This window comes from Rhinatrema bivittatum, chromosome 1, assembly GCF_901001135.1.
Source record: "Rhinatrema bivittatum chromosome 1, aRhiBiv1.1, whole genome shotgun sequence".
Classification (NCBI taxonomy): Eukaryota; Metazoa; Chordata; class Amphibia; order Gymnophiona; family Rhinatrematidae; genus Rhinatrema; species Rhinatrema bivittatum.
This window is the reverse complement of record NC_042615.1, coordinates 407,172,204-407,196,497: the sequence shown is the minus strand read 5'-3', so window position 1 is coordinate 407,196,497 and position 24,294 is coordinate 407,172,204. Positions and strand designations below refer to the sequence as shown.

At 46.1% G+C, this 24,294-nt stretch overlaps 1 protein-coding gene across 1 annotated transcript in view; it reads left to right on the top strand.

Moving 5' to 3' along the window:
• Window positions 1-24,294, top strand: part of DNAH6 (dynein axonemal heavy chain 6) — a 3,261,518-nt gene that overhangs the window by 2,835,642 nt on the left and 401,582 nt on the right. The window contains 3 exon segments of the mRNA XM_029602297.1: window positions 19,127-19,155; window positions 19,157-19,216; window positions 19,218-19,266. Of these exon segments, the coding sequence (XP_029458157.1) occupies window positions 19,127-19,155; window positions 19,157-19,216; window positions 19,218-19,266 (138 nt within the window).

The following is a 24,294-nucleotide window of genomic DNA, read 5'->3' as shown; positions in this document are numbered from 1 at the left end:
GATCAGACCTCCTCCTTTGGGCTGAGCTGTCACATAACACTCATGTTGCAGCAGCCACCAACGTGTCTCCATTTGCAGTTGTCTTCGGAAGGCAGCCCCGTCTGCCTCTCCCTGTTCCTGTGATGGTTTCATCCCCTGCAGCATAACCCATGGCTCAAACCATCCGCCAAGTGTTGACTCGGGTAAGAGAGCGTCTCTCGCAGGCTACTGAGCACGCTAAACACACCTCGGATCATCATCGATGACCTGCTCCACTCTTTCGACCTGGCCAGAAAGTCTGGTTGAGTGCCCGGCACATCCATCTCCGACTTCCTTCTCACCGGCTGGCCCCGAAGTATATTGGTCCTTTCACAATACTCTGAAGAGTGGGAGCTGTTTCCTATCAGCTCCAGCTACCCTGGTCCATGGGGGATCCACAATATGTTCCGTGTATCTTTGCTAAAGCCTCTGGTCCTGTCTTGGCCCTCTCATAAAGACCCTCCTGCTCCATGCATCTCAGCAGAACCTGATACCTCTCTGTAGGTAAGAGAAGCACTTGACGTCCGGCGACGCCGAGGCAAATGGGAGTATCTCCTAGCTTGGGAGGGCTATGGGGCCGAGGAGAACTCATGGGAACCCTCCCAGAATATCCTTGATTAGAATCTCTTGAAGACCTTCCATAGAATCCTGAGAAACCCCAGCTACGAAGGGAGAGGCCTAGAAGGGGGGGGGGGGGTACTGTTACGTACCCCGCCCGCAGCCGTCCCGCGCACAGGACTGCTCACCTTCGGGGTTCCACAGTGGGTCCCAGTTCAATCTCCCTCGCGGCCCTCGCTAGTCCAGCCCGCTAGTCCAGCCCAGCATCCCACGGCGGCGGTCACTGGGCCTTCGGCTGTGCGTCAGGCCTCACGCCGAGCCTCGGCGTCTTCAGCAACACGGGTCACGCCCCTAGGCAGTCACGCACGCACAGACTAGCCGCTCTGATATAGGCTCCAGGGCGGGGCCTAGTTCCGCGGCGTGCTCTGATTGAGTTCCTGTACAAAGGAAGTTCCTGGCCTTACTTCCTTGCCTTGGCAATCGGGTCGGTTTGTTCCTGAAATTGCCCTTGTTCGTGTATCTTGCTTGCTTGTCCCTAGTTTTGCTCCAGGATCCTTCTGTTCCAGTTCTGTTCCTGCTTGTTCCTGATTCCTAGTCCTGCTTGTGCCAATGTTTGTCTGTTCATCTCCCTGGTCTTACCACGGACTGTCTTACTGGTAAAGACCTCAGCCTGTTCCTTGACCTGCTTGCCTGTCTGCCGCCTGTCTCAAGATCTCAGCCTGTTCCTTGACCTGCTCATCTGTCTGCCGCCTGTCTCAAGACCTCAGCCTGTTCCTGACCTGCCTGCCTGCCTGCCACCTGCCAAAGATTTCAGCTTGTTCCTGACCTGCCTGCCTGCCTGCCGCCTGCCAAAGACCTCAGCTTGTTCCTGACCTGCCTGCCGCCTGCCAAAGACCTCAGCTTGTTCCTTACCTGCCTGCCTGCCTGCCGCCTGCCAAAGACCTCAGCTTGTTCTTTACTTGCCTGTCTGCCTGCCGCCTGCCAAAGACCTCTGCTTGTTCCTGACCTCGTCTGACCTCTGGCTCCTGACCCTTGCTTCATTGACCATCCCTCAGACTGACCTCTGGATTCTGACCTTTGCCTGCCTGACCTCGTTCATTGATTCTGGCTGTGTCCCTAGCCTTGTCATCGCCATCATTATACTGGTTCTCTCTGCTTCAACCTGTCTTCAGCTTGGAACCCCATAGCGCTCCCCTAGACTCAGTGGGCACACCGGACTTCCATTCTCCCAAGAGACCCTGTGAGGCCCACCTAAGTCCAAGCGGCCCAGGTCCCTACGGGTTCCTCCAGGGGGGATCTCGGGCTTCCAGTGGTGAAGCTCTATACCGCCTCTGCCTCCTCCCGTGCTCCGCCCCCCCTGTGGCAGTCCCTGCACTGTTCCAGGACCAAGGGTCCACCACCAAGCACAACAATGAAGGAGAGCTATCTAAATGAAGATTGAAGTTTCCAAGAATTATTGCACTTTTTTCATTAGCTTTAATTTTAAGAAGATAGTCAATAATGATAACTTAGACACTAAATTACCTGGGGGAGGAGGGGGGGCATAGATCTGAAAGACATCCCATTTTAAAGCAAGAGTAATTTTATAAGAAAGAAAGAGTAATTCTAATAGGGGAATTTTTTCAGTTTGTACCAAAGACAGCTGCAAAGATGATTTTGCAGTAACTAAAAGCCCATCTCCTAAATAGAAGAAAAATGGGCAAATAAGATAAAACAGAAGTCCTTTTTTTAGATATTTAGTGATAGAAGGAAGTCCAAAAATGGCATTGTGAGGAAAAAACAAAACTGCTTAACAAATATTTCTGTTTGGTGTTCACTGTGGAAGGGTCTGGAGCATAAACACAAATAAGATTGGAAGTGAGGTAAACCTTAATCAATTTTTGGAATAGTGTGTTTGAGAGGGGCTAACTAAACATAAAGTAGAAAAGGCGATGGGGCTGGAAGGGATACATCCAACGGTACTAAGGTAACTTAGGGATGTCCTGGCAACAATGTGTCTGACTTTTTTTTTTTTTATAACATTTTATTTTTCATTTTCCTTTAAACCTCAAAACAAAAGCAAACAGCAAATGATATCAATGACACAGCATGACCCACATTTTTACAGAAGTTCAAGCATCCCAAGTTGCCATCTTAAAGTATTATAATCTTCCATTCGCTCATTCCCTTAAGCTTCCCATAATTAATACCTCCCCTCCAAGCATTAAATCTGCTTTTTGCTATGTCCCATAGGGAGCCAAGACATTTTCATATATATCCATCTGGACCCGCAGCATATAGGTCAGTTTTTCCATAACAGCTATCTCAGCCACCTTGTGTTTCCATTCTCGCAGGTTAGGAGTATATTTCCAATGATGGGCAATTGTCAAACATGCTGCATGGAGAAAATGATCAACCAGCTTCCTGTGGCCCATCATCAAGCTTCTATTGGGCCAATGACCTAAGAGAAACAGCTTCACCTTTTCCTCCAGCTGTTGATCAAATATTTTTGTAATGTGGTCAGTCACTTTAGTCCAAAATACCTGGATTTCCTTACACTTCCACCACATATGTATATTTATTTATTTATTTATTTATTTAAGGCTTTTCTTTACCGACATTCGTCAGAGACATCATGCCGGTTTACAATGCAAAAACAGGGAGAAGTAGAAAGAGAAATCAGTTACAAAAAATATGGATCCGCAGAATGGGAGAAAAGAGCATGCAAAGGATAGAGAGAGAGTGCTAGATGCATGGAGAGGCAGGGATAAATGCATACGTAGGAAATCATAAATAACTAACAAACTAAGACACCATTTTACAACAGTGTGGCGTTATAACAGTATAGTCAATATAACAATATAATAGCAGATAATTATTTACAAGTCATGAGTCAACGTCTTGATTGTTATAAGGGAGAGGCGGGTAAAAAGTTAGCTAGGGTGTTCAAGATATTATGTGTAAATAGATTGTAATGACAGGAAACATCCAGGGTGGACAGGTGAGGTTGTGTGGAGATGATCCAGTGGAAATTTGAGATGCGTGGAGTTAGGGGTAGGCTTCTTTGAATAACCTCTCCAATAGTGTTTATCTGAATTACTAAATTTAGCAAAAAATACCGGGGTACAGTATATTCTATGCAACATTTTATACAAAAACTCTTGACTTTTATTCCAGATTGTTATATGTCTGGACCATTTCCATATTGATTTCCAATCTTTCGCATCATATCCGCACCCTAAATCTGAATTCCACACCTGGATTAAATGATTTGAGGTCGTATTCTCACATACTGCAGATCTAAATGATTTATAAAGCTCTGACCTTACAACTTAACACCCCCTCAATTTCTTCATTCTCTTCCAAAGATTCTACTATGGAATTCATATGAGACAAAACATTTTGCAATTGCAAATACAAGTACCTAATACTAACAGGGATTTGAATTCCTTCCAATCATTCAGTAAAGGCTTTAAGTCTCCCTTCCATCCATAACTGTCCTAAAGATTTTAGATTATTAGTCTCCCATAGCCTAATATCAGGAGATAATGTGCATGGGGAGAGATGCAGATTCCTCACCACTGATGTCATATACATACCCAACTCCTCTCCAGAATACCACAATCTCTGATTCTGCCTCCACACCTGCAATGTATGAGCTATTATGGGATGGTTCCAGATAATCAGCCTCAGCATTGGAATCATTCTTGGTATATATAACAGAGAGGCTAAGATCTATCCCCTAATCCAGCCCTCCTCCAAGGACACCCATGCCTGTGCAGAATCCACACCTACACATTCCCATATACCTGTTAACCTACATGTCTAGTAATACCATTGGAAGTTCGGGAGACCCAACCCTCCCCCCCCCCCACCCCCCCGTATCTCCCTTGATTTTATTAACATATTTCACCCTGGGTGGCCTTCCTTTTCACATAAAGGTTGTGACCGCACCCCATACAGGTTTGTAAAGTGGCCACAGGGATGTCACATGGTAGATGCATAAAAGGATATACCAATCTTGGCAATATAGCCATCTTCATCAAGTTACCCTTCCTACCAATTTCTCGCACCACTTCCCCCCTCTCTCCCTTTCTTCTGTCCTCCGTCCGCCATGGAGACGTCCCAAGCAAATAATGTAAATTATGTAAATATGTTTTTTGCCTCTTACTTTGTCTTTTAAGAATACAGTTACAGATATATTGTTTCTCTTACTGTTCTTTTATTGTTCATTCCTGTCACTTCTCACTCGCCTGCCCTTTATCTTTCCAGCTGCTCTTGCCCCTTGCCCCCCTCTCCCCCTTCTCGCCTGCTCCTCCTACCCCTACCGTGTTTATTGTAATTTCTGCCTGCTTAGTTATTTGTAAACCAGCGTGATGTGACCTACGAATGTCGGTATAGTAAAAGCTTTTAAATAAATAAAATAAATAAATAAAAGTTCACCTTGCCAATCAATGAGAGGGGCAGCAAGGACCAAATCTATAAATCAGCCTTAATTTTGCTAAGAATGAGATTATAATTATCTTTATATAGATTAAGGTAATTCCTTGAGATCCAAATGCCGAGTTATTTTAACCCCTGCCTTGCTTTTTGAAAATACCCCGCTTCCCTCAGGATCTTTCTAGCGGGACCCACCAACATCAATTCTGATTTCAAATAATTGAAATGACTCCAAATCTATGAATTAATTCCATCAAGGCAGGCAATGACTTCCTTAATTCTGTCAAATATATTAAAGCATCATCCGCATATAGCGAGACTTTATGATCACAGTCATTATAATCTCCTCTGAGCATCTTATCACCTAGGCCATTGGCTCTATTGTAAGGTCAAATTGAAGAAGGGACATAGGACAACCCTGCCTCATCCATCTCTCTAATGGAAACAAATCAAAGGTCATACCATTCGTTTCTACTCTTGCCATAGGCATTGCATGTAAAACTCTCAACCAGGCCACTGACACTCTGGTCTGCTGGAGCAAGCTGGTGCTGCTCCGTTGGAGTTTTTCTATTGTGGAGTCTTCGCTGTAATTTCGTGTTGGAGTCGGTAGAAGCTGCACAGCTGACAACTTTTCCTGTCCATCTTCCGGGCTCTGATGTCTGAGGGAGGAGCCTATTCAGACGCCCATAACAGCGGCGCCTGAACGGAGAGATTTGCCGCTGACACTCTGGTCTGCTGGAGCAAGCTGGTGCCGCTCCGCTGGAGTTTTTCTATTGTGGAGTCTTTGCTGTAATTTCGTGTTGGAGTCGGTAGAAGCTGCACAGCTGACAACTTTTCCTGTCCATCTTCCGGGCTCTGACGTCGGAGGGGAGGAGCCTATTCCAGACACCAATAACAGTGGCGCCTGAACGGCGCGCTCCGCCATCGGTGCGCCGCCAAAGCAGCACACCTAAGGGGCGCGCGGCTTTGCTGGGCTTCGCCGGAGTTTCGTCGGGATATGTTGGAGGAACTTTATTTCAATCTGTAGATTGCAGCGGTCAATGGAGTCTGGCTGAATTAAGATTGTGTCTTCAAAAGGATCTTAATATCCCAGAGGTACATTTTACTATACTTATTGTGGTTTTAATTCCTCTTGGTAATGCCACATACCAAGAGGAAAGGGAAAACAGTGACTTCAACTCATGCTGTGAGTGATAATCAACCACGTATTCAAGATCTTTTTGCTAGAACCATAGGGGTAGATTTTCAAACCGCGCGATTTGGCCTACTTTTGCTGGCGCATCAGGTGCAAGCAAAAGTACGCTGGATTTTAGTAGATACGCGCGGCTCCGCGTGTATCTACTAAGGAACAAAACTCCTTGACGTATGAAACATCGTTGAGCCCTGGTGCCCCATTAACACCAGATCCGCCAACAGGAAAAGGAGGAGGAGAATATGTATTCGAGGATCCCAACCTGAACTTGGTCTCTTTAACATCTTATGATCAAGGGGGGGCATGGAGTTCTGACCGCCCACCACCGATCCCTGGGTTTCAGGTTTTAAAAGATCAAAGGGAGGAATTTAGTACCGTAACAACTTCTAAGGAGAAGGGGATGGAAGGAGGTCAGGGGGGAGCGATGGCTGGCATACCCGTAATAGTTCCTACTAAATTTACGTTGGAAGAAATCAGTAGTATGATTTTTTCTATGCAGAAGTCAATTAATGATCTGGCTAAATTGGTACAAGAGGGTTTGAGCAATAATAAAATATTGCACACGAAAACAGAAAAGTTAGAAGGTTTAGTAAATAATTTGGGACTTAAAACTGATGAGATGGGAAAAGTTCAATTAAATTTAATCAAATCAGAAAAAATCCAATCAGATAAATTGGAGCAATTAGAAAATCAAATTAGGAGAGTTAATTTGAGAATTTTAAACTTTCCTAAGACTCATTTATTGTCTCCTAAGGAATTATTTAGAAGTTATCTCAAAAATGTCTTAAAATATACAGATGCAACATTGCCAGTAATATCTAGGATATATTATATTACTCAAACTGCTGGGAGAGTTGATTTATTAGAACAGAATCAGGGAAAACAAAAAAAGGATACAAATCTGTCAGAACTCTTAGAGAAGTCATCTGACATGGAATTAAAGACACGTGCTACATTAATTGTTCAAATGCAGATATTTCGCAGAGGGATGTTATCCTTAGATTATATTTAAATATCAGAATTCTAATTTTCCATCGTTATCCAATTAGAATTTTCCCTGATGTCTCTTTCAATACACAATTAAGAAGAAAAGAGTTCTTAACAATGAGAGAAAAGGTCATACAATGTGGAGCTAAGTTTATTTTATGATTTCCTTGTAGATGTGTTGTTTTATATCAAAATACGAGGTATGTGTTTAATCAGCCTGAACAACTGCACACATACCTTGACTCCTAACCCCATATCTCTCCTTAGTTTAAAATTGGGGGGAAAATGTATATATGGTTTAGACACAAATTATCATGATGTATTACTGATATATTTTGCTCTGTTTTTTTTTTTTCAGCTAGTCTCTGTAATTATTCTGTATGTTATTTTCTAGCTTTTCACAGAATGTATATGTACCTATTTCTGAATGGGAATGTTTTATACTTAATTATATTGTGGATACAAGCTGTGTAATAGCTTTTTGAAAATGAAAAGTTTAATAAATATAAAATTAAAAAAAAACAAAACTCTCAACCAAGCAACAAACCATTGTGGAAGGCCAAAATGTTGCAAAGTATAAAACAAATAAGGCCATGCGACCTGGTCGAATATTTTAACTACATCCATAAATATGACTGTTCCCACAATCACTTTTTTGGAATCCAAATGTATCACATTAAATAGGCTCCCAGTGTTATTCACAGACGAGTGACCTTTTAAGAACCCCGACTAAGCAGAATGCACCAGACAGGACATTGCATCTTCCAACCGAAATTGCAAAATTTTGCTAAAATCTTCATGTCTGTATTTATTAGGGAAATAGGCCTGTGTGAAGCACATTCCAAGGTGTCTCTAGCAGGTTTAGTGATAAAACTATTTTCGCCTCCATAAGGGTTCCCAGCCTAGCCCCAGCAGTTCACAAATAGTTAAAGCACATAACAGAAGAGCTAGTTGATCCAAAAATGCATGTAGTATTCCAAAGTGAACTCTTGCCCCCAGCCTTGACGGTACTCGTCACTTCATGTAGAGTTATATTCTCTGAAAACATCAGAACTTCATCCCCCTGCAGTCTAGGCAATTTCAAGGCCTCTAAAAAAGCTTTAATCTGTGCATCAGTGCATAACTGCGACTTATAAAACTGAGGAAAGTATAACTAGTACATGTTATTTAATGTGCCTGCTATTTTTAAATATTTATTGATGTTTGGAAAGTTTTAAAACATTTTATCTGCGTTTTTAATTATTGGATGTTATCATATTCACCAGCTGTTTTGAAATATGTATTCTTTTTATTACTATGTTCACTATTATGATTTGTTATATGAAGAATAGTAATTTTTCTATTTCTACAGTGTAGTACTGCATGCAGAGTCTGCTTAAGTCTGCAAGTTTTTATTTATACTTTATGGTTTATATTTTATATTTGAGTGTCTGTGTTCTGCATGTGTGACTGAGGTGAGGTATTCAAGGCTTCTTAAATGTATTAGCTCATGGCTCTAACCTGATCTCTTCAGGAAGAGTATTCCATAATAACAGGCCCGATCTCTGGTAATATTAAGGTGGGACACTTTCTCCGTTGGAATCGCGAGTAGATTCTTTTGTGCTGATCTCAAGAATTTGCATAGGCTTGTAAACTCATAAAACAGAGCTCACCAGCTGATCTTTGTGTAAAGGATTGAAGTTAGCAATTGCAAGCTCATATACGATCTTCAATCTAACAAGAAGCCAGTGAAAATCTGCTAAAACAGGCATTATGTGGTCACAGATTTTAACATCAGATAGAACTCTTGCTGCAGCATTTTGAGCCAGCTGCAATAAATTTATTTTTTTATTTATTTAGATTTATAGTCTGCTTCTTGCACTTCAAAGTGGACTATATTCAGGTACTGTAGGTATTTCCCTATCCCCAGAGGGCTTATAATCTATCTATAAAAGTAAGAGAAGGCTACGCAAAACTTATGGTCCTCAGAAGATTGAAACCATTACTCACACCCGCTCACTTCAGAACAGTATTGCAAACACTTATCTTTTCCAGCACTGACTACTGCAATGCACTCTTACTAGGACTCCCAAACACATCGATAAGACCACTCCAGATACTTCAAAATACTGCAGCCAGAATACTGACGGGAAAAAAGAGGAGGGACCATATAACCGAAACTCTAGCAAACTTACATTGGTTACCCATCGAATACAGGATAAAATACAAGGCCTTATGTACCATACACAAACTAATATACGATAAAGAAGCAGACTGGCTAAACACAGCCTTATGAGTACACGTTCCACAAAGAAACCTCTGCTCAGCAAACAAAGCACTACTAACAATCCCTTTAGTAAAGTCAGCAAAGTTAACCCAAGTGAGAGAAAGGGCTTTATCATTGGCTGGGCCCACACTATGGAACATGATGCCCCCTGAACTCAGATTACAGAATAATCTCAAAACTTTTAAGAAAAATTTAAAAACATGGCTCTTTAAAAAAGCCTTCACTAAAGAGTGTGGAGGGTAGAGATTGAAAGTACAGAGTAATGCAGATGAGAATGAATTTACTCAATCCTACATTTAAGAAGTAATATCTCAAAGAGATAGTAACTCAATAATATACCTGGACTTGACCAACATTACTGAAATAATGATTTTATTTATGAAATTGTAACCAAACTTTATTGGCACCTGTTAGAATGTACGATATCCTAAATTTACTAACCTTAGTCTATGTGCCTATTTGTAAACTGTTGCGATGGTATATAACTTAGTGACAGTATAGAAAAGTTTTTAAATAAATAAATAAAATATGTTTGTACCTGAGGTAATAGAGGATAAAGTGACTTGCTCAAGGTTACAAGGAGTAACAGTGGGACTCAAATGCTGGTCTCCAGGTTCATAGCGTAACCCAGAAAACCTGCTCCTGCGCGCTGAGCCTATTTTGCATAGGCTCGGCAATGTGCGCAAGCCCCGGGACGCGCGCATGTCCCGGGGCTCGAAAAAATGGGCGGGGAGTGGGCGGGGTGGGGTCGAGGCCTCCGGCACAGTGGTCGTGCCGGGGGCTTGCGTGCCAGCACTCGGCCGGTGCGCGCAACCTATGCCTGTCCGGAGGCAGGTGCAACATCGCGAACAAAGGTGAGGGGGGGGTTTAGATAGGACTGGGGGGCGGGTTAGGTAGGGGAAGGGAGGGGAAGGTGGGGGGGGGGGGGCAGAAGGAAAGTTCCCTCTGAGGCCATTCCAATTTCAGAGCGGCCTCGGAGGGAACAGGGAAAGCCATTAGGGCTCAGCGCGCGCAAGGTGCACAAGTGTGCATCCCCTTACACACGCCGACCCTGGATTTTATAACATGTGCGGGGCTGCGCGTGCATGTTATAAAATCGGGCATAGATTTGTGCACGCTGGGTTATGCGCACAAATCTACGCATAAGTTTTAAAATCTGGCCCATATTTCATAAACGAATACAGCAAAACATTAAGTATAATTTGTTGGGATTCTGCCTTGCGGCTAGGTCCGCAGGCAATCCCCTACCTCGGGCGGCAGGGCCCGTCACCACCGCCATCCTTCAAGTGGCCTGGAGGCCGGTGCTGTACCGGTGCCTCTGCAGTCCTAGTGCCACAGCTGGGAGTTCCTCATCACCCATGAAGCCGCAGCTGCCTGTTTCCTCTTTGCGGCAGGGGTGCCGCCACCGATGCCACTGCCTGCTCCCTTCCTCCATGTGGCAGGACGCTGCCGCAGGCTTCTATCTCCTGGCTCTCCATAAGCGAGGGGCGCACGTCTCTTCTCTTCTTTTAAAGGGCCAGCGGTGGGAAAGACCCGCGGCCCTCACCAATGATGTCATCCACTCTTGCATGGATCAGAACTATAACAGGGCTCTGCTTCTTTCCCTCAGTGCCTTCGGATCCGGTCTTCACAGCGTCTGTGATCTTCTTCCTGATCCAGTTCTTTATGGTCTGTATATACTGTGATCTGATGCTGGGCTCCCTCAAGCCAGGGATACCACTCCTCGAAGGCCAGCTTGATAGCCAGTAACTCTTTATCTCTAATGGCATAGTTATGCTCCGCAGGGAAGAAGCGTCAAGAGAAAAAGCAGCAAGGATGCAGGGTATGACTGGTAGAGTACTGGCTAAGAACCACCCCTACTCCCACATCAGAGGCATCGATCGCAACTATGAATGGCCATCTGGGATCCGGATGACAAAGCCACAGCTCTTGGAGAAAGGCAGACTTGAGTTCTTGGAAGACAGTCATGACTTCGGGTGACCAGTAAGAAGGGTTGGCCCCCTTGCAGGTCATGGCCATTAGAGGTGCAGTCAGAGTGGAGTAATGATGGATGAAAGAGTGGTAGTAATTAGCAAAGCCAAGGAATCTCTGTAAGGAGTGAAGGCCCGTAGGCTGCGGCCAATCTCTGATGCTTTTCAACTTTTTAGGATCCATCCTGATCCCTTGACTGGAGACTATGTAGCCTAGGAAGGGGACGGTTTCCTGCTCAAAAGAACACTTTTTGAGTTTGGCATAGAGCTTGTTGTCTCAAAGGCACAGGAGGATGCGAGAGACATTGAGACGGTGCTCTGAAGGTCCTTAGCGAACACCAGAATGTCATCAAAGTACACCACAACACATTGATATAACATATCCCTGAAGACCTCATTCATTAAATTTTGGAACACAGCTGGGGCATTGCAAAGGCCAAACGGCATCACAAGGTATTCAAAGTAGCCGTCTCGGGTATTAAAAGCTGTTTTCCATTCATCTCCTTTGCAGATACGAACCAAATTGTAAGCTCCCCCGAGATCTAATTTGGAGAAAATCTTCGCTCCCTGGAGCCGGCCAGAAAGTTCAGAGATTAAAGGTAGAGGATAGCGGTTTTTCATGGTGATCTCGTTCAAACCCCAGTAATCGATGCAAGGGTGGAGTGATCCATCTTTTTTCCCTACAAAGAAAAAACCCGCACCAGTGGGAGATTTGGAAGGTTGAATAAACCCCTTGGCCAGATTCTTGTGGATGTATTCAGACATGGTCTGAGTTTCAGTGAACAATAGAGGGTAAATCCTTCCCCGAAGAGGCTCGGTGTTGGGAAGAAGGTTAATAGTACAATTATGCACTCGATGCGGAGGCAGAGTGGCCGCAGCCTTCTTAGAGAACACATCTGCTTAGGAAGAGTGTTGTGAAGGGAGGCCAGGAGGTGAAATTGAAGTATTCAGGCAGGGTAGAGGTGAGATGGGCTCCAGGCAATTGGTATGGCAGAAAGATCCCCAGTGAGAAAGCTGTAAGTTGGCCCAATCAAACTGGGGAGTAGGCCTAGAACCACCGGATGGATGGCCTTGTCCAAAATGTGGAAGGAGATGGACTCCACGTGCAGGGAACCAGTGTGGAGAAGAATTGGAGCGGTGGTGTGAGTCACTTGGCCAGGCAATGGTTCTCCATGAATGGATGAAAGAAGTAGAGGAACTGGAGAGCATATGGTGGGAATACGGAGGTGCTCTGTCAGTTGTCTTAAGATAACATTTCCACCAGCACCAGAGTCCACAAGAGCCAGGGTATGGAACTCTTGGTTATCCAACTTGATGGATACAGGCAAAGTCAATAGAGGAGAGGGTGAAGTCAGACCTAGGTCCTGCTGGACCTAGGCCTGGGAGTTTTCTGGATGGACAGGGCATGTGGCTAAGGCATGACCAGACTTGCCACAGTATAAGCAGAGACCTGATTGCTGGCTGTTGATTTGGCCCATTTGCATGGGTTCTCCCTCAGGTTTGTTTTAGACCATGTCTAACCTGGGAGAGGAAGAGCGGTGACAATGAGATGAGCTGAGTGTAGATTCTCTGGTGGATTGGGTCTCCCATGAACGTTCCTGGAGGTGTCGGTCAATTCGTCCGGCTAGGTCGATTAAGAGTCCAAGGATGTAGGCAACTCTTGATCTGCCAGCTCATATTTAATTTGGGAGTTCAGTCCTTCAAGAAAAATGGAGCAGAGACAATCAAGGTCCCAATGGAGTTCAGATGCCAGTGTCCAGAATTCTATGACATAATCTGCCAAGGACATGGTGTCCTGATGGAGATGAAGAAGCATGGATCCGGATGTGGATTTCTGCCTGGGTCATCAAGATGGAACAAAATAAGGCAAGGAACCCGGGCAAATCTCGTTCAACTGGGTCAGCACATTCCCATAGAGGGGAGGCCCAGGACAAGGTCTTGCCATCCAGGAGAGAGAGGATGTAAGTGGCCTTGGTAATTATGTCTGGAAAATAAACTGGTTGAAGGCAAAACTGCATGTTACATTGGTTTTAGGAAACCAATGTAACATGCTTGAACATTAGGGGATTCCCACAGAACCATGGAGGTGCCAGCAAAGGAATAGTCGGTCGAAGAACCGGCATGGAGGTAGAAGTGATGAGCTTGGAGGACGTCATGGTCGCTGCGGTATCCAAGCGAAGGCTCAGATTATCAATTGCTGCTGCTAGTGCTTCCAAGGTTTTTTGTTGCTCGATGATCTTTTGTGCCAGACCAGAAATGGTCTGTATAGCTGAGACCTTTGCCGGGTCCATGGACTTGGCAATCTGTTAGGATTCATGGGTTTCGTGGACCCTTGGCCCGAGGTGGATGGGCCCCACAGGTCCTCACCATCAGGAGGCGAGGTCAGCTGCAGAGGGACATGACTATATTTCAGTGAAGAGAGAATGTCCTGTGGTACTCCACGTGATCGCAGGTACCTGCACTGAGATATACTGTGAGGCGCTCCAAGAAGTGGGACGGAGAGGCACAGTCCAAGGGAGTCACAGTACTAAGGCAGGGCTGAAGGTATGATGGTACCAGAGAGGAAAGCTCCCAGGCAGAGGTGAGCTGGGCAGGCCCCGAGGAGGCGGGTTAGCGAGGAGACAGGATCGCTGAAGGAGTAATGTGGAGACTGTCCCGAGGGGCAGGACAGCATAGCAATAGAGTCTCTGGTGGTGACGTAGGCTGCCCCGAGGAGCAGGGGAGCAAAGAGCAAGGTCACTAATGTAACGACTTGGAAACTGCCCCGAGGAGGGGGGAAGTGTAGAATCAAAGTCTCTGATGAAGTGACATAGAGGCTTCCCCGAGGAGCAGGGTAGTGTAGAATCAAAGTCTCTGTTGCAGTAAGGTAGAGGCTGCCCTGAGGAATGGGGAAGCGTAGAGATGGGATCTCTGAAAGGCAACCCTGAGGAGCGGAGAAGCGAACCGGCAGGACCTCTGGTGAGGAGGAGTGGAGAAGCCTGGAGACCAGGTCTCCTGAAGGAAACACAAGCAGGCCCCTGAGGAGCTGGTACCCGAGCCAGAGTCTAGAATAGCAGGTAGAGATCCAAGGCAGGAACCACGGGTCCAGAGATGCACGAACAAGCACCAGTGAGACGAAGGAACTCGTTACCAAGTCAGTTTGCATAGACCAGAGAAGGTGCTTAAATATCGCAAGGTGATGATGTCATCAGTTGGGGACGGCCCAGAGATTTGCTCCAATGGTCCTTTAAATATAAACTTTGGGCCTTCCTAGGCACGCGCGCCTAGGAAGGCCCAAAGTTGGAGCGTGGGCCGGCGGTGTCCCAGCAGCCATGCAGAGCAAAGATGATCAGGAATGGTGCGGTGACAATGGCTGGCCATAGCCGAGAGTTCCCCTGGATTGAGGGCCAGGCATGGCAGGAAGTGAGTTGGGATCAACCGCGGGTGGCCACAGCCGACGGTCATAAAATGGTGCTGACATGTACCATGACAGCCGGTTCTTCCCCAGCACTGTCTAAAATCCTATCTAGGTGATGCGTGAGGTTTGCCACCTTCACATCCTCATGTTCACCATCCACCCAGCTTTCTAAATTTCTAATAATTGAATCACCAACTATGATGGCTGACTTAACCCTTCCCCTCCTGGGCAGTAAGCCCTGGGATACACATCCTTGGTGTGAGTGGACAATGCACTACCTGGAGAGGAGGTCCTTGCTACAGGATCATTTCCTGCTGCACCAGCTTTGATGGCCAACCTAACCTTTCCCTCCTGGACAGTAGCCCTGGGAGACACATCCTCGGTGGACCTACACGCACCAATGAGACCCAGCAACGCAATGCTGGTCTCATGAGTAGTCCTCTGGCCACTCGGTAGCCCTTCTGGACCTGCCGCTTGGGAACTACGAGTGCGTGAGGCCAGACGGAGGCTGAGGCAAGACAAAAAACTTGGAAGACTTGGAACTTGGAAGACCTCAGATGAGGACTTGGAACTTGGAAGACTCAGGCGAGGACTCAGAACTTGGAAGACTCGAACGAGGACTTGGAAGGTACAGGTGGGGCACTGTCCCTCAGGGGCACCCTACACAGCCCCACATGGGCTGGTCACGGACCACCCTATCCGACTGCGCGCCCTACACAACCTGAAAAGGTTGGTCATGGACCACGCGGGACAAGCACCGGAAGGGAATCCAACCAACAATGCTTCAATGACCAGAAATAGGAACTGGATTAAAATGGAATTACCCCCGGAGTGGCCATCTGGAGGACTCGAAGAGCTGGAAGACTCGGAACTTGGAAGACTCGGAACGTCAGGACTTCAGGAACATCAGGACTTTCAGGAATGGAACCACGAAACATCAGGACTTCTAGACATCAGGACCAAGAAACATCTGGAATATCAGGACATCTGGAACTAGAACAAGGCAACAAAGGAGTTCCGATGAGGAACGAGACCAGGAACATCAAAGACATGGAACGAAGAGCCATCTTAGACAAATGAAGACCACGGAGGACCTTGATCCGGTGAAGAAGAACATGGACAGACCATGGGACCTGGATCAAAGGCCTTGAGGAACAGAAACTGAGCCCTTATATAGAGCTGAAACAGGAATTGGACTGAGGCTGGCTTCCAGTGGGGCCGCGGGCCACTGGCCCTTTACATTAATTGAAGGGTCGTGCGCCAGCACCTAGGAAGGGCCCAGGAAGTGAAGCAAGCACTGAGGCCACTGTCCTCAGTGCTGCTTCACTGGCGGTAGGTCCACATCCTCGGTAGGTCCACATCCTCGGTGGACCTACCGCCAGCAGGCCATGGCGGTAGGTGGAGGGCCTGCTCGCGGGATGGGCTCCGCGAGCAGGATCATAACAAAGGGTTTGGAAATACAAACACACAAACTTCTGTTTTTTTGCCTGCCTTTCTGACTACCTATTTAATACAAAACACAACAAAAACTCCTGGGGTGAGTATGCAGTAGAATTTCATACTTTGGCTTCTGAGCTTGGATGGGGGTGAAGACTGGCCCAAATCAACATCTTCTGCAAGGATTATCTGGAAGAAAAAAGAATATCCTGGTAGCTCAGGATCTTCCACATTCTGGAGCAATCATTGCCTTGGCCATTGAGAAGAGGCATTTCATTGACCCACCCATTTGGCTTTAAGTTTCTGCACCCCCTGGAGCCTGTCTTGGACTCCTTGAGGGTTGTTTGCCCAGAAGAATCCATGCAGTTGTGCAGGACTCTGCTCTCTGATGAAGAGAAACAGAGAGGAAGACTGCATAGCTTCTGCTTTTACTATGCAGCACATGGACATTTTGCTAGCCATTGCCACAAAGAAATCAGGGAATCCTTTGAATGGAGGCTTAGGTCAGGAAGATGGTCCTAAGTCACCTGTCTTCCTCTCTATATGTGGTGATACCAGTATCTCTCAACTATGGGGGACACTCCATAAAGACCAAAGCCTTACTAGACTCTGCAGTAGGGAGCGATTTTATTCATGAGTCACTGCTACACCAGTGTGACTACCCTGCTTGACCAAACCTGCATTATTCTTCCATCTCTGCTGAACTCCTTCCTGGTTGGATGACCATAGCCACCTTACCTGTCACCATGCAGACTGGTTCATATCAAGAAAACCTCAAGTTCTACCGTACTATCTGAGGCAACTAACCTGTTGTTCTCAGACTGTCTGGCTCAGACTTCAACCGTCTATTGACTGGGCTATGTTACAGATCAACCATTGGGGTCCTTCCTGCCAAGAGCATTGTGCCACTCAGTCCCTTCCTCTAAGCTACCTCACCTTAGACTTACCCTTGCCTGATCTTTCAGATCTGCTGCTTTGGTACACATCACTTACCAACCTGTGCTCTGAGCTACAACCTAGAGCCTTGGCGCCCTGCAAATCTACTGGCTGATCTAAATGCTTGAAGCCCATTATTGTAGAAGTAGAGGGCCAGTGTCAAGAAGTCAGGGCTGCCCTCCTTCAACATGATAATCCTGGGATACATGAACCAAGTTATTTTCTCTCCAAAAGATCCTGCCTGCAGAAGAAAATCAGCCAGTGGATGCTCTTTTAAGTCCACCTGAAAACCAAAGAATACCTGGAACTCATGTCAAGCCTCCCAAGTCCCCAGATAGTAAAGATGTTTCCCCAGAAACTGAAAATAAGAGTTTTTTTGGGAGGGGGACATATAAGGGGGTGGGTATTGTTATGTTTTCTGGTCACAGCGACATACCACAAATGGCTGCACTCACCTGTGGCCTTCCCTGCCACTGCTGACACTTCCAGGATGTTTCCCTGGACATGCACGAGTGACACCCTTTGAAGACCCCACTGTGGGAACCCCCTAGTGGCCACCATCTTATGAATTCATGCAGTTGAGTATTTAAACCCAGCTGAGACTCTTTATCCTTGCCTCAAGGTTCTTTGCCTAATCCAACCTTTCTTCAGCCTTGCCTCATCCAGCCTTGTCTCTTCTAGCATGTCTTCAGCCTCGCCTTGTCCAGCTTCACCTCATCCTAGCCTCTCCTCATCCAGCCTGCTGTCCAGCCTCACCTCATCCAGTCTGCCTTCCAGCCTTACCTTGTTCAGCCTGCCTTCCATCCTTGTCCCTGTCTCCTATCTCTTTGTCTTTCCTGTCTATCTTACTCTTGTCTTCGGAGTTTCTTGCTGTGCCTTGTATCTTGGTCTTGTCCTGTCTGTAGCCCCTGTGTCTGGTCTGTCTTGGCCAGTCTCCCTGGTTCTGACCTCAGCTTTGGAATTAGACCTGGCCCTTTGCCTGATGCCTAGAACCTGACCTAACCTTGAACCTTGGAGCGCGCCTTGCCTGCTGCTAGCACCAACTCTTGTACTGCCCTCTGCAACTTTGCCCTAAGCTCCCTGAATATTCTGCTGGCCGCTGTAACCCAACCCATGAGAGAGACGGCTGGTTCTGGTGAATCCTTAGCCTGACCCATAGCAAAGCGCATTCTCCAGCTGTGGCATAGGCCTCATGGGCCCTTCCATGAGGTGCCATCAACTGTGCTGCAGCAAAAATGGCTCACACTCATGCTGTTCCTTACACTCCTTTCTTAAAGATTTTTTTTTTCATTCTAAAAGAGTTTCTGAAAGCACAAGTTTTCTCTGCAAAATGCAATATAGAAAATGGAGTTTCTTTGGTTTATACTCATACATTTCAGTGAGAAGACATCCATGTTATTTTATCCAGATGGCAGTATCTAGTTTAAAAAATGTTTCTCCTTGATTGGTGTTCTAAACTGTTTACTTACTTTTCTCAGTGGGATCTCACCTGGCTACTACCTCAAACAGGTAATAGTTGGTCGCTATATTTACTAGTAAGTCCCTAAAGCACTTTTTAATGTGCCATAGACTTGAATGGGACACACCTAAGCAAATGAAATGAAAATTTTTGTTTACATTCATGGGCACCCATTGGGATTCTCTAATGAAATAAAATAGTCTCATTCATTGCATTTAACCCATTTATTTCAAATGAATGCACATCCTTAGCAGCAAGGTCACTAGCTCAGCTTTCTTCTTTAAAATTGATCCTAGATATCTAATCTAGCTGAGAAAAAAAAATCTATGGTTAGTTGAAATTTACTTTCTGAATTTCGAACTTCTGTGTGCTAGCACATATTAGAAATGGAATAATCATCACTTAGAAGATTATTATTCTACCAAATAAGCCAGAATTTTAGGTAATTAAAGTATTTATTTAAATTATTTGTATTTTAAAATTCCAGAGAGGAAAAAATTTGGACCACTTGGCTGGGAACATCTGCTATGAATTTACAGACAGTGACAGAGAGTGTGCCTTACTTAATCTAAATCTTTAATTGTCAAGATAATAGAATACCATGGGATGCACTTGTTATATAAACAGGTATTTATAAAAATTATTCTATCTTCATAAGAACAATATTCTATCTTCATAAGAACATATCATTGTTTTAAACCCATAATGACCTTTTACAATTTGTTTTAACCCATAATGCCTTTTACAAAATTGCTTACCCAATATGCAGGTAAACTTATGCACTTATAATGAGGTAAAGAATATTCACAGTCAGAAAGCTTATGAAGTGGTTATAGTCCTACCATTTTGATCTCTCCTGCGATTCAGGAGAGAAGGAAGCATCTGATTGCTACAGAATAGGCTTTTAGGTGCAGACAAACTATAAGAACATATGATTTACCATACTGGGTCAGACCAAGGGACTATCAAGCCCAGTATCCTGTTTCCAACATTGGCCAATCCAGGTCACAAGTACCTGAGAGGATCTTAAGGGGATAGATAAATTTCAAGCTGCATATCCCAAAAATAAGCAGTAGATATCTGTAACTTCACCTTAATAATGGTTAATAGACTTTTCCTTCAGGAACTTGTCCAAACCGTTTTTAAACTCAGCTATACTAATAGCTTTCACCACATCTTCTGGCAACGAATTCCAGAGCTTAATTATGCATTGACTAAAAATATATTTTCTCATATTAGTTTTAAATGTATTACCTAGTACGTTCATTGTGTGTCCCATAGCTTTTGTACATTTTGTAAGAGTAAAATAGCTGATTAACGTTTACTACACATTTCATTCCACTAATTATTTTATAAATCTCTATCACATCTCCCCTCAGCCATCTTTCTCCAAGCTGAAGAGTCCTAACCTTTTCAACCTTTTCTCATCGGGAATCATTCTATCCTCGTTATCACCTTTTTCTATATCTTTTCTAATTCTTCTTTATCTTTTTTGAGATGTGGTGGCCAGAACTTGCACACAATACACAAGGTGAGATATCAACATGGAGTGATACAGAGGCATTATGATATTCTCTGTTTTATTCTACATTCCTTTCCTAATAATTTCTAGGATTCTATTTGCTTTCTTGGCTACTGCTGAGCAGAAGATGTAAATGTATTATCAACGATGATGCCTAGATGCTTTTCTTGAATGCTGACTTCTAATGTGAAAACCTTGCATTGTATAGCTGTAATTTGGGTTACCCTTCCCTAAATACATCAATTTGCTCTTGACCACAATAAATTTAATTTGCCATTTGCATGCTTAGTCTCCCAGTTTTGCAAGATCTCCTTGCAATTTCTTACAATCCATTAGTGATTTAATAATGTTGAATAATTTTGTGTCATTTGCAAATTTGATCACCTCACTTCCAAGTCATTTATAAATATATTAACAATAAGTGGTCCCAGAACACTGGGACACTCCACTATTCAACTTTCTCCACTGGGAAATTTACCATTTAGCTTACTCTCTGTTTTCTGTCTTTAACTAGTTGGCAATCCAGAATAGGACACTGTCCCCTTATCCCATGATATTTTAATTTCCTAAGAAGTCTCTCATGAGGGACTTTCGAAATCCAGATACACTATATCAACTGGCTCATCTTTATCCACATATTTATTTACACCCTCCAAAAAATATAGCAAATTGCTGAGACAAGACTTCCCTGGCTAAATCCATTGTTAGGATTTGTGGACCCTTGCCCTGAGGTGGGGTTGGCGCTACTTGTGGGGTTGAGCCCCACAGGGCCCCACCGTCGGGAGGCGAGGCTGGCCGGGAGAGAGGCAAGACAGGAACTTCACCAGTACCAGCCCTCGTTCCCCGCAAGTTGAGCCCTTGGGTGCCGGGGCCAGCTGGTCTTAGGTGGAGCTCTGAGTAGATGGTCTTGAAGGACACAGGCGGCTGGAAGCAGGAGTGTCAGAGAGGTCAGATTCAGTCCACGGTCTAGGAACCCACGAGGAGAGAGAGAAAGAGAGAAGGCCTCAAGTGATGAGATGTTACCACAGTTACTGAGACAGTAGAGCAGGACCACGTGGGGCAGGCCCCGTGGGAAGGAAGTGCAGGAGCAGAGGCCCAAGCAATGGTAAGTTGAAGCAGGCCTCTGTGTGGGGGAATCCGCTGTGACAGGTTCTAGTGGGGTAGAAGTGCTGAGGCACTGCCTGAGGTGCAGCAGCGCAGTATAGTAGGAACCTGTGAAGTAGAAGCACTGAGAGATACCTCAAGGAGCGGGGACACAGAACACAGTCCTGTAATGTAGAGGTACTGAGCCAAATCCTGAGCGGGAAGATAGAGACAGCATCTCGTGATGTAGAAGCCCTGAACCAGGGAAGCGCCGAGACGGGGTCTTGTAATGTAACAGCGCTGAGCCAGGTCCCGAGGGAGCGAGAGCGCTGAGGCACATTCCCAAATGAAGAAGCATTGAGGCAGGCCCCCGAGGCACGTGAGCACAGAGGCAGGATCCCAGTTGTCGAAGTGCAGAGCCAGAACCCGAGGAGCAAGAGCGCTAAGGCAGGTCCAGATGTAAAAGTGCTGAGGCAGACCCTGAGACTCAGGAAACGCAGAAGCAGGGTCCAGATGTAGAAGCGCTGAGCCAGGCCCCGAGGAGCGGGATGTCGAAGCAGGGGTCCCAGATATAGAAGAGCTGAGCCAGAAACCCTGAGGAGTGGGGCGCTGAGCAGGGTCCCAGATGTAGAAGCACTGAGCCAGAACTCCAAGGAGCAGGATGCTGAGACAGGGTCCCAGATGTAGAAGTGCTGAGCCAGGCCCCAAGGAGTGGAGTGCACAGAGTCAGGAATCTGACGAGCAGAGCAGGGATCCTTAGAACAGGAGCAACGGTCCAGAGAACTGGAGCAAGCACCAGCTAGGAACCAGGGAACTTGTTGCCAAGTCCAGTTAGTGGTGGATGGAGGTAGTCCTTAAATATCCCGGGCCAGTGATGTCATCAGCTGGAGATGAGCCTGAGGTTCCCGCCATTGGCCCTTTAAAGGGAGGACAGATGGCACGCACACGCGCCTAGGGAGGTCCAGGGTCGGAACGCTGGTCGACGGAGTCCCAGCCACCATGTGGAGCACAGGGAGCCAGGAGGAACGTGGCGGAAGTACTGGCTCTGGCCGCAAGAGTACCGGGAGTAAAGGGCCAAGCATGACATGAGATGAGTTGAGCCAGCTGCGGGTTGCCACGGCCGGTGGTGTAACAGTAGCCCCTCTCCTAGGCCCCCGCCCCAGGGGCTTTGATTTATGAGTATGAGTACCATGGAATTAAGAACATAAGAAATTGCCATGCTGGGTCAGACCAAGCGTCCATCAAGCCCAGCATCATGTTTCCAACAGAGGCCAAACCAGGCCACAAGAATCTGGCAATTACCCATGATGAAAGTCCTTATCTAAAATGTTGGTGGCTGGTTCCCAACTATTCTTCTCCGGCCTGAAGCCTTCCATGAAGTAGGTACTCCCATTTCTTTCCCATGCTTCCACACATCTAGAACATCTTGCACTTGGTATACCACATCAGCTTCGAATGAAAGTGGTTGTGACTCAGGCAGTTTCTTGGAATACCCAGACAGTACCAGGAGTTTTAACAAGGATACATGGAAGGAGTTATGGATCTTAAGCAAGGGTGGAAGCTGGAGCTTGTAGATAATCAAGCCCAAACGGCGGAGCACCAGGAAGGGACCAATGTACCGAGCTGCGAAGCATGTAGACGGGAGCTTGAGACGGATATACCGGGTGCCTAGCCACACCTTGTCACCCGGTTTGAACTGAGGACTCACTTGGCGATGGACATCGAAAAACCTCTTGGCCCTTTGGGCTCCTTTAAGTAGTAACTGCTTCGTACTATTCCAGAGTCAATGCAGCTCCTGGGTGGTCGACTGAGCCACTGGTGAAGTACAGACAAAGGTAGAGGTAGCTGAGGAAGTGGTTGATGTCCATAAACTAAAAAGGTGAGGAACCGGTGGCTGAAGATGGATGCAAATTTAAGGCGAATTCCACCCATGGAAGCAGGTCTGCCCAGTCATTGTGCCGGAGATTAACATAAGCAAGAAGGAATTGCTTGAGTATCCTTTTTCTTCTCTCTGCTTGTCCAAGCTTGTCTGCTTGGGGGTGATATGCAGAGGTAAAATCCATGGAGAAGTTGAATTTTTTAGAAAGAGACCTCCAGAAATGAGCAGTGTACTGAACTCCGTGGTTAGATAGAATGTGCTTAGGAAATCCTTAGAGCCAGAACACATGGAGGATAAAGAGCTGGGCAAGTTGTGGAGCCGATGGGAGGCCAGGTAGAGCAACAAAGTGGGCCATTTTAGAATGGTATTGTTGCCACCGGAAGGTGGAAGGAAGACAATGAAATCCATCGCTATGTGGGTCCATGGCTTTCTAGGAATTGGCAGAGGTTGCAATAGATACCACGGGTGTCCCACTGGGGGTTTTTGGCGAGCACATGTAGGACAAGACTCCACCTAGGCCTGTGCATCCTTCCTCATGGTCGGCCACCAATAAAAGTGTTGGAGGGTGGCTAGGGTCCTGGACTGCCCAGGGTGCCCTGCGATGAGGGAATCATGGGCCCAGTGTAGAACACTCCGGCATAGCTGGCGCAGAACCACCATCTTCCCAGGTGGGACAAGGTACGTGGCTGCCAGCATGACCTTAGCAGGGTCGATGATGTGCCATGGAGGGTCCAGAATATCTTCAGGATCAAATGATCTCGACAGGGCATCAGCCTGGCAGTTCTTGTTGGCAGGTCGGTAGCGCAGCAGAAAATTAAATCGGGTAAAAAAGAGAGACCAGCGGGCCTGATGATGGTTCACACTTTGGGCCTGGTGTAGATACTCGAGGTTTTTATGATCAGTGTACACCATGATTTGATGCTGAGCTCCCTCAAGCCAGAGACGCCATTTCTCGAAGGCTAGCTTGATAGCCAGAAGCTTCTTATCTCCTATGACATAATTTTGCTCAGCTGGAGAAAAGCGCTTGGAGAAAAAGGAGCATGGATGTAAGGTGTGATCAGCAGAGTACTGGCTTAAGACCACCTCAAACCCCTCAGCGGAGGCGTCGACTTCCACGATGAATGGGCATCTGGGATCGGGATGTCGGAGACAAGGCTCACGGAGAAAGGCG